Source organism: Porites lutea, chromosome 9, assembly GCF_958299795.1.
Source record: "Porites lutea chromosome 9, jaPorLute2.1, whole genome shotgun sequence".
NCBI lineage: Eukaryota > Metazoa > Cnidaria > Anthozoa > Scleractinia > Poritidae > Porites > Porites lutea.
This window is the reverse complement of record NC_133209.1, coordinates 4437501-4451588: the sequence shown is the minus strand read 5'-3', so window position 1 is coordinate 4451588 and position 14088 is coordinate 4437501. Positions and strand designations below refer to the sequence as shown.

General features: G+C 39.4%; 3 protein-coding genes across 4 annotated transcripts in view; 1 reads left to right on the top strand and 2 right to left on the bottom strand.

Annotated features, from left to right (window-relative positions):
* Positions 1-30: 30 nt before the first annotated feature.
* Positions 31-4203, top strand: LOC140947675 (sialidase-1-like). 2 transcript variants are annotated; one of them, XM_073396844.1, is made up of 5 exons: positions 31-156; positions 828-1228; positions 1681-1768; positions 2552-2622; positions 3278-4203. In XM_073396844.1, the coding sequence occupies exons 1-5, from the start codon at positions 36-38 to the stop codon at positions 3701-3703; spliced, it is 1107 nt and encodes a 368-aa protein (XP_073252945.1). In that variant the 5' UTR covers positions 31-35; the 3' UTR covers positions 3704-4203. The 2 variants fall into 2 exon arrangements, with proteins under 2 accessions (XP_073252945.1, XP_073252946.1); XM_073396845.1 differs by lacking the exons at positions 1681-1768; positions 2552-2622.
* A 213-nt stretch (positions 4204-4416) lies between these two features.
* LOC140948459 (post-GPI attachment to proteins factor 2-like) lies at positions 4417-10676 on the bottom strand. Its single transcript, XM_073397700.1, has 5 exons — positions 10220-10676; positions 9382-9655; positions 7873-7979; positions 6513-6621; positions 4417-4916 (listed from the first exon to the last, which is right to left on the bottom strand). The coding sequence occupies exons 1-5, from the start codon at positions 10370-10372 to the stop codon at positions 4780-4782; spliced, it is 780 nt and encodes a 259-aa protein (XP_073253801.1). The 5' UTR covers positions 10373-10676; the 3' UTR covers positions 4417-4779.
* Positions 10677-10769: 93 nt separating this feature from the next.
* The window catches only part of LOC140948458 (post-GPI attachment to proteins factor 2-like), a 6866-nt gene continuing 3547 nt past the window's right edge, over positions 10770-14088 (bottom strand). The window contains exons 2-5 of the mRNA XM_073397699.1: positions 13642-13915; positions 12984-13090; positions 12336-12444; positions 10770-11775 (exon numbers count right to left, since the gene is read on the bottom strand). Of these exons, the coding sequence (XP_073253800.1) occupies positions 11636-11775; positions 12336-12444; positions 12984-13090; positions 13642-13915 (630 nt within the window). The 3' untranslated portion in view covers positions 10770-11635. The remainder of the gene's footprint in view (positions 11776-12335; positions 12445-12983; positions 13091-13641; positions 13916-14088) is intronic.

The following is a 14088-nucleotide window of genomic DNA, read 5'->3' as shown; positions in this document are numbered from 1 at the left end:
CTGAAAACGAGGCAAGGCGCATAACCGGAAATGCAATGATGGCGACCACGACTTCCGTGTCAAGCCTTTTGGGGTTTGTCCTTTTCGTTTCAGTGGGAATTCTCCCAAGCATTTCAAACCCTACAATTGACCACGAAGTAACCTTATGGAAGCAAGGTAAAACTAGCAAAAGTTTTTTTTGCTTTAAGAGCTTTTTTAGTAGGCCAAATCGGCATAAAGGATGGGTAACGGGAGCCAGTTAAGGTCGTTGATTTTATTTTGGGGAGAGTATTTATCCTGAATCACGCCAAACACATACGGTTCAATATTCGTTAATTGACCAAAAAGTTTTGCAGATTAGGTTTTTCAACATAAGTGCATGAATAATGCATATTTCTGTACGAATAAAAATAAAAATAGATAATCGCAAAATGTATTGAGTCACTTGTCAGTCTATTGAAACTGCTCTTTTTAAATGTTGACAAAATGTCTTCCCTTTACATGTAATCAAGGCGTATAAACGTTCAATTCCCCTTTTTTTTAAAATTTATTATTGTTTATTCATTTATCTATTTATTTAGCCAGTAATGTTGCATGATCGATGTTAAGAACCATTCGCTTATAGCCGGCATAAATTTTGACGGGTGAAATATTGTGTAAAAATATCTTTTATGTGGGACCACCTCTTTTTGATCCCTACGCACTTTTGTTTTGGTTTGAGTGTCGAGTCCGAGGTGAATTTTACAGCCGGCGAACTGCAACTCTCCTGTTTGCAAAAGGAAGTGCATTAAAAATAGCAGAATATATGTCATTTCGACGTAACCATTAATTAACATTTGCGTTTTCAGGTGATTTAGGCGTCAACACTTATCGTATCCCTATAATCACTTCTCTCCCTGATGGATCCCTCATCGCATTAGCAGAAGGAAGAAAGCACAGCTCTGGAGATTCTGGACCTAAATTTCTAGCCATAAGACGATCTAAAGATCAAGGAATTACTTGGAGTAATACTTCCTTTCTCGAAGATGATGGTGAAGCCCCTGATGGATTGAACCTTGGGACAGTTATTGTGGATGAGGAGGTTTATCGTGTGTTTGTCGTTTATTCCTTCTGTGCACACAAATGCGTATATCATACTACATTTTTGATCAGCAGTGATGACTTTGGTCTGTCATGGAGCAAGCCATATAACTTATCTGAGCAGATCGGTACTTCTCCATTTCTTCCAGGTCCGGGATTTGGCATTCAGGTACGGTGTTATTAAAATATTGCTCTTATTATGGTTGCATTCACTGTAGAAACTGTAATCACTATTTTCGCAGGTGAGTAAGTCAGTCAGTCAATCAGTACCCCGTTTTGTACCATTTTTCCTCACACTAGAGCCTTGTCCCAGGCTAGTGAGTCAGTCAATCAGACAGTCTGTGAATCACTGCCAGTAAGTTAATCATTCGGTATACGTGAGTGAGTGAGTTTTTTTATCTTTTTAATTTTTTCTTGAGTAAAAAGCCGTAGATGGGAAGGGGGGGGGGGGGGGGGTATATAGCATTTTAAAAGGCCACCGTTTTTATAACTGAAGCGGACACATGTACAGCACCGCAGATTATACATGAATCGCGGAGAATAGTAAGTTTGTGATTGCTGTGTTTGCGGCGGTCACAGATTGATTATTCAGCCTTATTCTGTTTTGAATGTTAAATTTAGAAAAAGCAAGATCCCCACAGAGGGCGACTGATCACATGTGGTCATACCATGCCCGGACATGATGGAGTATACTGCATTGTTAGTGACGGTAAGTTGGATTGTTCAATCCAGGGTCTAAATATTGCTCTCTCCGGTGGGTACTTATACGGGGAGGCTCCGACCGAGAGGTCTAGCCTCATGATCATCTCCTTTATATAACATTTTTGACAGAAAAGGCACCCCTTTGCGTACGCCGTAAAAGTTACGCGACAGTGGAAATCCACCCTTAGCCTAGCTTTAGGTAGCTGTTACGGCAAATCGTGGCTGGAATTAACACTGCATTTTGCATATTTTTCAGAAGTTTATTCATCAGTTATATGAGCCACTTTTCAGCCACCTTGTGATCACTTCTCTTAGTTTGTTTTTGTTTTTACTTATCCTCGACATTTTTTTCAGGTCCGCACATGCGTACGGGGCAGTTCCGGCCACGCCCCTCAGCCCTGGGTTTGACATTATTTATAGAGACCGTTGTATACCTTCAGATTCGAGGACGAGGACGGCTATACGAGAACTATATTAAAAGTTTTTTTCGCATATTATCAACACCCCGGAAAGTTTCATAGTACTTTTTTTCACCAGAAAAATTAACACGGTTGTGGTTAATGAAGGAGGTTGAGCCCTCTCCCGATCGTAAAATCATAAAACTTCTAGCATCTGACATCTTGTCTCCGCTACTACGACACTCTCGCTAAAACTCGTAGTAGAATGACGCCGGCTATCGCGTTCTCCCGCCAAAATGACACTGGCTTACGTGCGCGCGCGCAGAAAAAGGTTCTCATCGTAGCGTCCTCCTCATCTTTATACAATCCGCAGACCTCTATTTTCATTTCAGATCACGGTAAAAGCTGGAGGATTGCAGGAAACATAACCCAGCGCGGTTCATTTGAACCTGACGAATCACAGGTGGTGTTACAGTTTTTATTAATCGTAGCCTCGTCATCTTCGAACACACCAAAATGCATGCATTTACATCACACCCTGCCTCTACCCCCTTAGGCTATCTCTCCTGAGCTGAGCAAGGAGCAGCGAGAGTGGGGGAATGATGGGAACGAGTGCAGAGCGCTTGAACTCAAATTTCCACCAAACGATCGATCGCCATCGGTTGGGGACGAGGCAAAAACACACCCATCATTACCTATGGGCCTGCACTAGCAGACAAAATCGGAATTGTCTTTGAAACGATCTTGACTAAAATACCACAGGGGTAGATACGGGTAACATACGAGTAACACGCGGATACATACTGGTACATACGAGTAACATTTGGGTAACATACGGCTACCAACGAGTAACACAGATACATACATTTTTAGCAACATACCCGCTCCTTTTGACTCGCCCCATTTCCTCCTCTCTTTTGGAGTTTCAAAATGGCGCTTTCGCGAGCAAAAACATTCGCGCGCCCGAAGAGAACGCCTGCACTGCAGGCTATGTTTTGTTTGAACCCATCCGCAACAAAAAGAAACTACTACCAAGTTTTCAATATAGAAAACATCCTTTTCTTTTTATTTATTACTTTTTAATTGCAATTTGCTGATGCATCACTTTCCTCTCGCAGCTTATCGAGCTAAATAATGGCGTTATTTTGATGTCCTCCCGTAACCAAGGAAACTTTCACTGCCACTGTCGCATCATGTCCAAGAGTTATGATGGCGCAGAGTCTTTTGCGCATGCGGATATCTACGTCGACGAGACTCTAGAAGACCCAGTTGTAGCGGCAAGTTTACTGGGCTTGCGCACCACGGTGTACTTCTCTAATCCAGCCAATAAGATGTTTCGTGTGAATATGACCTTGCGATGGAGCAAAGACAATGGTGCGTCGTGGAATGGGGCACTTACAGTTTGGAAGGGAGCTAGCGGTTACTCATGCCTTGCGATTGTTCCTGGCATGCAGGCAAACGAAACATTTATAGGGCTGGTGTTTGAGAAAGGTCACCTTCGCTATTATGAAAGTATTGTGTTTGTTAGATTTCGATTGGAATGAAAGTATGAATGATATAGACGTACGTACTGAGAGGGTTTTTTCACTATCAGTGAAATACAAATAAAGATAATGAAAGGAGCTGTCTTACGAAATTTATCAAACAGTAGGATCCACCACCAAACTGAGTGAGAAAAACAAACAAACAAAGAAACAAACAACAAACAAAGAAATGATGATGATGATAATGTGACGATGACGGTGCAGCCTGGTCCAGGCTTCGAGATAGTCGGGTCCGCGGGGATTGAGAAAGCGCGAACATAAAAATAAAACGGGAGGAAACTGCCCCCCTCCCCTCCGCCCCCTTTTGCCTCACTTTCGCGTCTTCCCCACTATCTGAAAGCCTGGAACAGGCTAATGACGGTGATGTTGATAATGATGCAGGCGATGATGATGATTATTCCCTGCAAAAAAATCGAACAGAAAGCTTGTCGCTGCTTCACGTCCCTGGTCTCCTGGGTGTGTATTGCACGTGAATGCTACACGTCGCTGTTACATGTCTCTGTGTGCACTGCAAGTGAGTTTATCGCTCCTCCACGTCCCTGTTACATGTTTCTGTGTGCACTGCACGTGCCTTTGTTGCCGCTTCACGTCCTTAGGCACGGACCATTAGAAAACTTATGGGGGGGGGGGGGGGGGTGAAGTACAAAAAAAAAAATTCGCGCAAGGGAAAATTAAATGAAAAAAAATTATTGCGCGCCAATTAACCCTAAAAAATATTCATGCTATGGCCTTAAAAAAATTCATACAAGGAATCTGATAACGAAAAAAAATTCCTGCAGCTCGAAAATTCCCCTCCCCCCCCATAACTTTTCTAATGGTCCGTCCCTTAATCAATGCCACTGTGTGTGTACTGCACGTGATTATGCAGCTGCTACACGTCCCTATTGGTGAACTATGCGCGATTTTGTCGTTGCTACATGTCACTGTGTCTAAATGCACAAGATTGGGCCGTCGCGACACGTCGCTGCGACATAAACCTGCGACGTATACCATAAGCCCGTCACACACGCGTCACCATACTAAAGAACCTACATCGTTTAATAGTGCACACAGGCAAGCCAAAGAACTATGAGTACTCAGTTCTTCTTCGGCAAAAGGCCTTCAAAGTAACCAAAAGTAAGCTTTGCTCCTGAGAATATCCATGAACAATGCCAGTGAAAAGCTATGTTTGACACCACCGTGATGTACTCACACAAAGCAAAGAGAGTATACACTGTAGTGACAGAACATTAAATTTTGTAAAGGAAAATGCTGACAAAAAATGGAACCTACTAACTAGAGCAAGTCAAGAGATAGGGAGTCAAGTTTAAGTAGAGTTTTACAACTGAAAGTTTTAGGTTCCCCAAAATCAAGCAGGGAGCATTCAAGGGAAGTTTTGGTAGACTGTGTCGCCAAGCCCTTCAAACGTTGACCTGTTCACGACAAAGAGTTCATATCGCTACCCTGATTAAGACAGGAGACCTACTTTTACGACCCTGCTTCACTTCGTTTCGCACAAGAAGCTCAGTGTTTTTAAGCTAACATCATGGAATTAGACTTTTTTGCAAATACATTGTTGGTAGACGGCGCACTGCCAATCTTCACAATCTTTTTAAGGCTTCCGGTACAAAAAGACACTCTGATCAAGACGCTGAATAATGGTAATAGGACTGAGTGGAGTCCAATTCGAGTATCACTACATACCGAATTAGACGACAGGAAGTTCTGTTACCAATTTATAGCGTATTACAACTATAACAAAATTTGTGATATTTTAGGCTTTTTGAAATCAAAACACAAGAAATTCCAAGAGCCTTTTTTGCTAGCAGTGAAAAAGAAAAAAAACCCATCTAAGCGCGTGGAAAGGACTAACCGCGACTTCCGGTGCCCAATTTACCACTCAGCCATTGGTCAAGCCATTTGCTTGATTTGCATGCCCCGTCGTCAACTGACGTTCCCGTTCTGTTACTAAATCAGTTAAATTACTTAGGCATGACACGTACTGTCCTATTAGTGCTGAAATCAGGACAGTTGATAGCCTATCACATTTGAGAATTTTGTTATAGTAATTGTTTAGTGAAATTGTATACCCTGTTTAAGACCCAGGACCTGAAAACCTGATACCCTGTTCAGCGGCTCATACCTGTCTAGGCCAAATAATTCCAGAATTGAGGGTTTCCATAGTTTGCTGCTACCCACCTTGCACTACCTTGAATGCAACTAACTCCCTAGCGTGCTTAACTATCCACATGTGTAACAAGCCACCTAGGTACATTCACACTTTCCACCACCCCCCAATGCTACAATCTTGGACAAAAATGTCACGAATTTCGCACTTCCTTACTCACAGGACACCCATGTGGAGGATTTGGCACCACAGTGACCCCTTCCCCCACCCCACACCAATCAAAGTTGTTCAGTCAGGCACAATAATATTTCAGCAGGACATGCATTGTTTTTGCTTCCAAGATTTTGAGATCAGGCCAAACATTTTTCCGGGTACCATTCTATACCCCTTTATTTTATTGTGGGGTCTCCAGAGAGAGAAGTATTTTAATGTGCTCAATCACAAAAATCATAATTTTTTTTTATCATTGTAATTATGGGAAAACAGGGAACAGTAAACAGTCTTCCTCCTAGGTATTTTCAGTGTACCAATCTAACAACCCCTGCCTAACCACCTCCCTACCTCGGTCCCTCCATGCATCCCTCCTACCTATCCCTGTCTTCCTACCTACCGATCTCCCTCATCTATGGGTGCCAGAGCCAGAAAGCAGATCAAGGTTTGGTTGAAATTACATAAAGTATACACACATGTAGGAAAGGATACTTCCTTGTTCGCAGTACCAATTGTGTCTGAAGAAGAAATAGATGGCAAGGCCAAATGAGCAAAAGTTTAAGGATAGTGTGCATAGATTTCTCTTGAATAGTCTGTATTCCTGTTGGGGCAAAAATAAAAATAAATTAATAATTAAAATTACCTCTCCCTCTGGCCCAAGCAGTTGCCAAGGAGAGTACTCGTAAGTGAAACCTTGATAAAATGAACTGGTATAATACATGTTACTTTCCTCTCCAGTAATAGCAAAATGTATGGAAAATACCTTCATCAATATAATTAAGAAACCTTGTTTAATTGGACATATACCACCATCTACCACATATACCACCACCATCATTAAGTATGTATGTATGTATGTATGTATGTATGTATGTATGTATGTATGTATGTATGTATGTATGTATGTATGTATGTATGTATGTATGTATGTATGTATGTATTATTATTATTATTATTATGTATTATTATGTATTATTATTAATAGTTGCAATCAACATTTTAAAAACCATTCCTAACTACTGAAGCTACTTTTTAAATGAATAATCTAAGTATTACCGCATCAAATATATAATCATGTTATTATACATTGTACTCACCATCTATCTCCTCACTGGCTAAGAGATTACAGCTAATTTTGGAAATCAGTGCAACCTACAGATGGAGTAAGCTATCTGCTAGCAGATAACTGACTAACCTGTAGGTTATGCGTGCAATGCATGATTTGCAAAAACAATATCAATTCACAGGAGGAGACGAAGGATTCATGTTATAGTTTGACAACTTTTACATAGAAGGCCAGTCCTGTGTCTTAATATTTCGACCCCCTCACATTCTGTGCATTTTCAAATATTGACCAACTTAACATCAAGCCTCTTAGTAAACTGTACCCCCGCTCCCTCCAAATCCCTCCCAGATGTAATAAACGATTGGACCGCTAACAAAGCTCGAAGAACCATGACCAATTGAACACACATTTACCAAAAAAAAAAAAAATTTCCCGGACAAAAGGGGGGGGCCAGGGCCCCCTGGGCCCACCCCTAAATCCACCTTTGATTCACGTTCCTTGCGACGATGTGTTTGTCATTATTTCTTCAAAACAAATGAAGATGTATAATAAAACAATCATTGGAGGAGGTTTTTGTGATATCCGGAATAATCAAGGTCTATGTAAATGTTGTCAGCCTCGGCTGATAACACTTACGGCTATATCTCAACCTTGATTATTCCAGATATCACAAAAACCTCATATTTCAATAATAATTGTTTATAAAATGGCCCATCAGTGTACTCCTAAAGGTGATGAAATTGCACTATATAAATCACCTATACTAATAATTTTTATCTAACACACCTCCACTGTCATTGGTTGGGTAGCAGTCAACCTGAATAAAATACACCACAACAGCATAAATAATATGGAGCACACCATAAATGTTATAAACGATCCTTCATGAACACCTGAAACAATCACAGAGTACATGTTTTATTAGAACTAGTGAATGTTATTAGAAGACAGCATGATTATAAGGTTCAGTTAGTTGAGTGCTGGCCTGTAAGGTGGTGGTAAGCGGCAGGTTTGGTTCCTGGGAAACAACAAGGGTAGAAGGCAAATGTATAAATGGCTACATACTTGCAGGTTAATAAGCAAAAGCTTCATACTATTATTATATGCAGGTCAAGTTTTTCAGCAGAAGATGTAAATTGCAGGGTCGTGCTACAAGTCAGAATTTCATATTATGTTACACAATGTCACACCACTATTGAATTAAATTACTTGCCACACAAGAATAAATTTACATAATTTGTATTGGAAGTGCATGGCAGAAATAGCTCCTCTCAACCTCGTTCCCAGGGTTCTCTCCTACCCGCCCTAATATTGGAGGGCGGGTAGGAGAGCGGGTAGGAGAGAACACTGGGAACAACGTTGAGCTCCTCTAAGGACTCCAGTGGACTCCTCTGGAACAGTTTGGGCCTTTTTCCATGGCTTAAAAAAACCTGGGAATGCTGGTTTAACCCACTTCCAGGCTCTAAATAAAATTTCCAGTTTTCAAGTGAACCTTATGTGATGCACCATGACACCACTAACCAAAAGATATCAACAACATCATAACAATGTCCCTTATTGCGGGAGGACCCCCATCCTTCGTCTCCACCAGTCTTTCAAGTAAGTCCTTTTTATCTTATTAATTTTCAGAAGCTGAAGGGGGGTCTGGGATTTAAGAAGGCCTGGAAGAGCTGCATGGCTTTTGGCCTACTTCTTGATCTTGCACGACACTTTTGGCCCTGACATGACCTTGTCTAACATGAAATTCTGACCTGCAACCTGCAATATATTAATACGCCCAGTTTTTCATGCTGGTTTTACTTACTATACCCAGTTTTCCAAAATTGGTTTTACTCATTGTTATGATACATTAATCACTAACAACCATGCAGTGCTGTCAACTCTCCCGGATAAACCGGGAGACTCCAGGAGATCTCCCGGTCTCCAGATTAGAGTCTCTCTAATGTGGCTAAATATGAACTGTTCATGTGCTGTATATGTCGATTGGAATCAACGAGCATTTGTGGCACAAATGACATCATTTGTCATGTGATATGATGTCATCTATCATTTCTTCCCTATCAATTCTCAATATTTGATGACGTGGGGGGGGGGGGGGGGGGTTGACAGCCCAGGTGATCGCAAATAATGGTACAAAATAATTATAAAATTAGTTCTTACTAACTCAGTAAATTGACAGTAATCTAGTTAACTGGTGAAGACTTTCAGTTTTATGTGGTCGAAACATTGCAATATGTAAGTGTCAGACAATCGCAACACAAATGACAAACAAAACCGATAGGTTTTACTCCTTACCAGAGTGTTCAATGGAAGAAACATAGGTTAAAGTTATCAGAGCTCCATTTTCCACCAAATTTGAAACAGTAGCTGAAAGATTAAGTAACCAAAACCACCAGGTCGTTGAATCATACTTTCTGCCAGCTAAGGTATTCTTAAAATATTTGTGAAGTGAATAAGGGATGACAAGAATTCGTGGCAGACAGTGTAGAGCTATTCCCACTCTCCATATATACTTCTCAGGCATATGTCCTCCGATTGCAGCACTTATTGATGGTAAATAGTTTGAAACCTACAACATATTTTTATAATCAGTCATTTTAAGCCATAATATATTGATAATTTGCACACATGTATTTACATGTATTAATAATACTGGCGTATTTTGTAATTTAATTTTATCCTGGTTTAAATTTTATTTCCCTATATTTTCTGCATGGTAAATGTATGTAAGACTTAAGTTTGAAGCAATGGAAGTTAAAATTCAAACCTAACCAAGGAAAAAATTGAATCACATACATGTGAGGAAAATCAACAAGGAAATGATGGAAGGAGAAATATTGTAGGAAACTGAATTGTTGCAATTTCCATAATAAACTTACGTAAAATGACAAGAATTAGTTTCAGTTGATTAACAATCGAAAAGTTATATCATAAGGCCCCTTTTCCTGTGAAATTAAGACGAACTGTTTGCTTTTGGAAGAAAAAATGCAATGATACTAAAAAAAAACTCCAATTAATCTTTGTGCTATAAGCCTAACTACCGAAATTGAGGGCTTGATACGATACGAAGTCCATTCTGTATAAAGCATACATGTTAGTGAAAGAAATATGAACTCTAAAGGTTTAAACTTACCTTGCAGTGGGTCCGTGTTGTTGAATTGAAATGCCAGATAACAGCAATGACGGCACACGAGAGGAAAGAAAGAAGGGGCAACAAGCAAATGCAAATCGCCAAAGTGTCCATAGATACGGCCATGATAACTGATTGATTGGAATTATACATCATGTGAAAATGAACGTCTGGATTTTTATAATGTCCCTCTTATTTTAGCTTTTAAATATGGTAACTGCAGATTTCGAGTCATCGCCTTCCTCGAAAGGACTAGAAAATGTTGTTGTTCAACGGCTTCGTGCAGCTTGATATGTTGGCCCGCGACCGAGTAGTCACGCTTGTGTGGTGGAGCGTTGCGTGACGACACTAAAAACTCGTGACAAAGGATCGTCTTACCCCACCACCACCTATACCTCCACCACCACCCCCCGATGAGAAGAGCTCGCTCAAAAGCGTTGCGTGACAAAAACGGGTTATCAAGTAATGTCTTCTTCCAGTAGATAGATGCCTGGTAAAAGTGTGATCACTATGGGGAAAAAAGTTGTAAGAAAGAAAGAGGACGACAGACTCATCCACATGACTATATCTATTTTATTGCAAAAACAGATTTTTTCTCCTCTGGATTGTAACTCTGTTCACAAGTATCTGATGAAAATGGCCACCAAAAAAGCACTTTTCTTATTATTCCTGTCTTGATGTGAGTGGAAAATAACATTTTAAATATTGTGTACGTTAAGTGATCTGTGACTATTTGTTTATTTATGCTAACTATTAGACAGATCTGCTTCAATGCTCGTGAACCAGATCTCATCATCATCGTTCCTTTACTGCATTTTAAATAAGCGGCTCACCCACATCTTCTTGAAAGACATCTAGTTGTCTGCTGCATTGTAACTTGTGTCATAGATAGCTTCTGTACAGACATTGCATAGTGTAACGTTCTCTTTTACATGTGTAAATGAGACATATTATTTATGGTATTGCTTAGTTTATTGATCCTGTTTGCAAACAGGCTGATTATGGACAACCATAGGCTAAAAAGCAGCCTCAGCCTCATTCCACAATTATTATGCTTGTTCACAACATCCGAGATGCAAAACTGATGCATCGAACTGCTGGTTGTTGACTTCTAAGTTTTGAAGTCTGATGCAATATTTTCAAGACCCAAAATATGTAGGTATTAAACCATACACCACCTCTATATTTTTCACAAGCAGCCTGGATGCCTTATCAACTGCACAGCCTTGGCCAGCTTGGCATGCATGAATCCAGGACAGAATGGACTAATTGTTTCTTATAAAGCATAAGCCCATTGTGAGGAAGGGAATGGTGTATCCTCCATTTTTCTTTCTGTAGAATGGTGTCAAGCTGTATTAAAGTCCGCATAAATCCATGCCTGATGCTGCAGGCTTATTAAGATCAGCGGCATCACCTTGTTCAAGACATCTTTGATGTGTCGCTTTCACCATAGGCCAACAATAACACAGCTCCCTTGAAATGAGTTGTCAAGCTAAACCAGTGGAAAAGTATGTTTGACACAATTGTGCAGTACTCACACAGGGCAAACAGAGTATAAACTACAAAATGTGTTAAGGCAAAGAACTTAACAAAGTTTTGATCATTAAAAGCAGTTAGCATAGATGTAGCTTAGGAATTAACTATGCCTTGCAACTAAAACAAAATGTATTTAAATTCAAGATTTGTAAAGTGCTAGTGGATCAAGTTAAGTTTCTGCAAAATTGCCCCCCCCCTTCCCTAAGCCAACATTAACACCTCTCACTTGGGGCAAAATGTTGGCATGCATGAATCCAGCAAAATGTTGGCTAAGAGGAGGGTTAGATGAATGTACATGGGTTTCCCAGAAACCTAAATTAACAGGACTAAAAAGTTTGGACTCCGAAGCAAAAGACATAACAGCCCTTTCAACAGTTGATACAGCAGGAGAAAGGAAATCTTCCCCCACATCTACCCCCTTTGCACTGGCGGTCAATAAATTTTTTCTCACACGCCCTTGACGGACTTTGAAGAGAAAATAGAGGGTCTGTGAACAGACTAGCTAAAACCAGTTTTGGCCAATCTAATACTATAAAGAACTAAAGTTAATTATGCAAATCATGAATAGCAGTTCAAAGGATACTTCCTGGTTCACAGTACCCATCATGTCTAAAGTAGAAATAGACAGCCAGGCCGAATGAACAATAGTTGAAAAACACAATGAAGACTTTTCTTTTTAAAAATCCATGTTCCTATGGAAAGGACAACAGCAAACAAACTTGAAAATTTATTATAATAAAGAAACATTTGCCAATGAACATTTTTTTTTTAACAAAGCCACTAACGAAATGGTTTTCATTAAGCACCTGGGATATAGGAATATTCGGCCGCCTACAATAAGGGTGACCACAGGCTACAAAACTTTCACTAAAAGAATAAAAAAAGTGATACTTCAAAGGTGACCCCCTGGCTACTTTCCTTAAAAAAAAGGACGAAAAAGTAGAACTAAAAGAAATCCGGAGATGTTTGATTCCCCACCTACTAGTTGAATTAATGTGGAAACTTCAGCGCAACAATTATTAATTACATGTATAAGGTAACTATTCATTTTAATTATTGGAAATATTACTTTGTTGATGATCAACGGCGTATAAAAGTTAGTGACTTGGAAATTATAATGACCGAAGAGTAAAATACTTCTCACTTGCCCCTCTACTGCCACCTCGTCCCGAGCACATCCACCAACCCCTACCCCAATCCTTATGGTGATAAATAAAGTTATGTTGCAAACCTCTGTGGTGATTGGTTGGCTTGATGTCAACTTCAACAAAACACAAGAAAAAAACATGTAGATCATTGAACAAACCATAAACACTATAAAAGATCCTTCATGGACATCTGCAACATAAAAAATAATAATAATTATAAATAATAATAATAATGATAATAATAATAATAATAATAATAATAATAATAATAATAATAATAATAAAAATAATGAAGTAAAGTCGTCAATAATTTGTCAAAATAAGCCCAGGGTTGGAAATATTTTTCTTACTTCATGCTATATTTTTCATCGGATTTTCTGTTGTAAAAGTTTATTTTTTCGAAAGGAAAAGAATATTAATGACATCATTTAAAAACTAATTACCGTAATTAATACCTAACTTGAATTGATAAAGCACTATAATCCATCCAAAGGCATGCACAGATAAAATATCACTGATTTATTGTTAGCCTGTAGAAATTGCATAACTTGCCGCAACATAGCTAACCCTGTCTTGTTGCATACATGTGGTGTGATCTCTCAGAAACCCAGCAGAATTTACCAACTATATTCAGAACAATAGTATTAAGACATGAGGGCTTTCCCTGTCATAACAAATTGGCCCAGCACCAGCCATGTCAATAATATTATTATGAACTTCAAAGACCCTTGAGAAACTCACCAAAGTTGTCACTAGAAGAGATATAAGTTAGTGTTAAGAGAGCTCCATTTTCCACTACTTGTGAAATATTGGTTAAAAGGTTGAGCAGCCAAAACCACCATGTTGTTAAATTGTGTTTCCGGCCTGACAGGGTACTTTGGTAATGTTTATGAACTGCCGCTGGGAACAATAACATACGTGGAAGACAATGCAAAGCAATTCCAATGTGCCAAATAAACTTCTCTGGTTGATGACCTCCTATCGCAGCACTTATTGATGGTAGGTAGTTTGGAACCTAAATAAATATAAACAAGACAAGATCAATCTACAAAAACTTTTTTGTTTTGTTTGTTTTTTATTTATTTCTAACCAAGCTAAAACAGTTCCTATCTACTGTAATTTTTTGGTTATAAGGCGCACTTGGTTATAAGACACACTCCAAGCCTTCAATGCCATTTTTCTAAGTTA

What these genes read in the sequence shown, in the direction of transcription:
- LOC140947675 (XM_073396844.1), top strand. Translation starts at nt 36, where the DNA reads ATGATGGCGACCACGACTTCCGTGTCAAGCCTTTTGGGGTTTGTCCTT. An exon ending in GTCCGGGATTTGGCATTCAG is followed by an intron (nt 1,229 to 1,680) that starts GTACGGTGTTAT and finishes TGTTAAATTTAG; the next exon opens with AAAAAGCAAGATCCCCACAG. An exon ending in TTGAACCTGACGAATCACAG is followed by an intron (nt 2,623 to 3,277) that starts GTGGTGTTACAG and finishes TTCCTCTCGCAG; the next exon opens with CTTATCGAGCTAAATAATGG.
- LOC140948459 (XM_073397700.1), bottom strand. Translation starts at nt 10,372, where the DNA reads ATGATGTATAATTCCAATCAATCAGTTATCATGGCCGTATCTATGGAC. An exon ending in TTCTTCCATTGAACACTCTG is followed by an intron (nt 7,980 to 9,381) that starts GTAAGGAGTAAA and finishes TGATTGTTTCAG; the next exon opens with GTGTTCATGAAGGATCGTTT. An exon ending in TTGGTACTGCGAACAAGGAA is followed by an intron (nt 4,917 to 6,512) that starts GTATCCTTTCCT and finishes CTGTCACTACAG; the next exon opens with TGTATACTCTCTTTGCTTTG.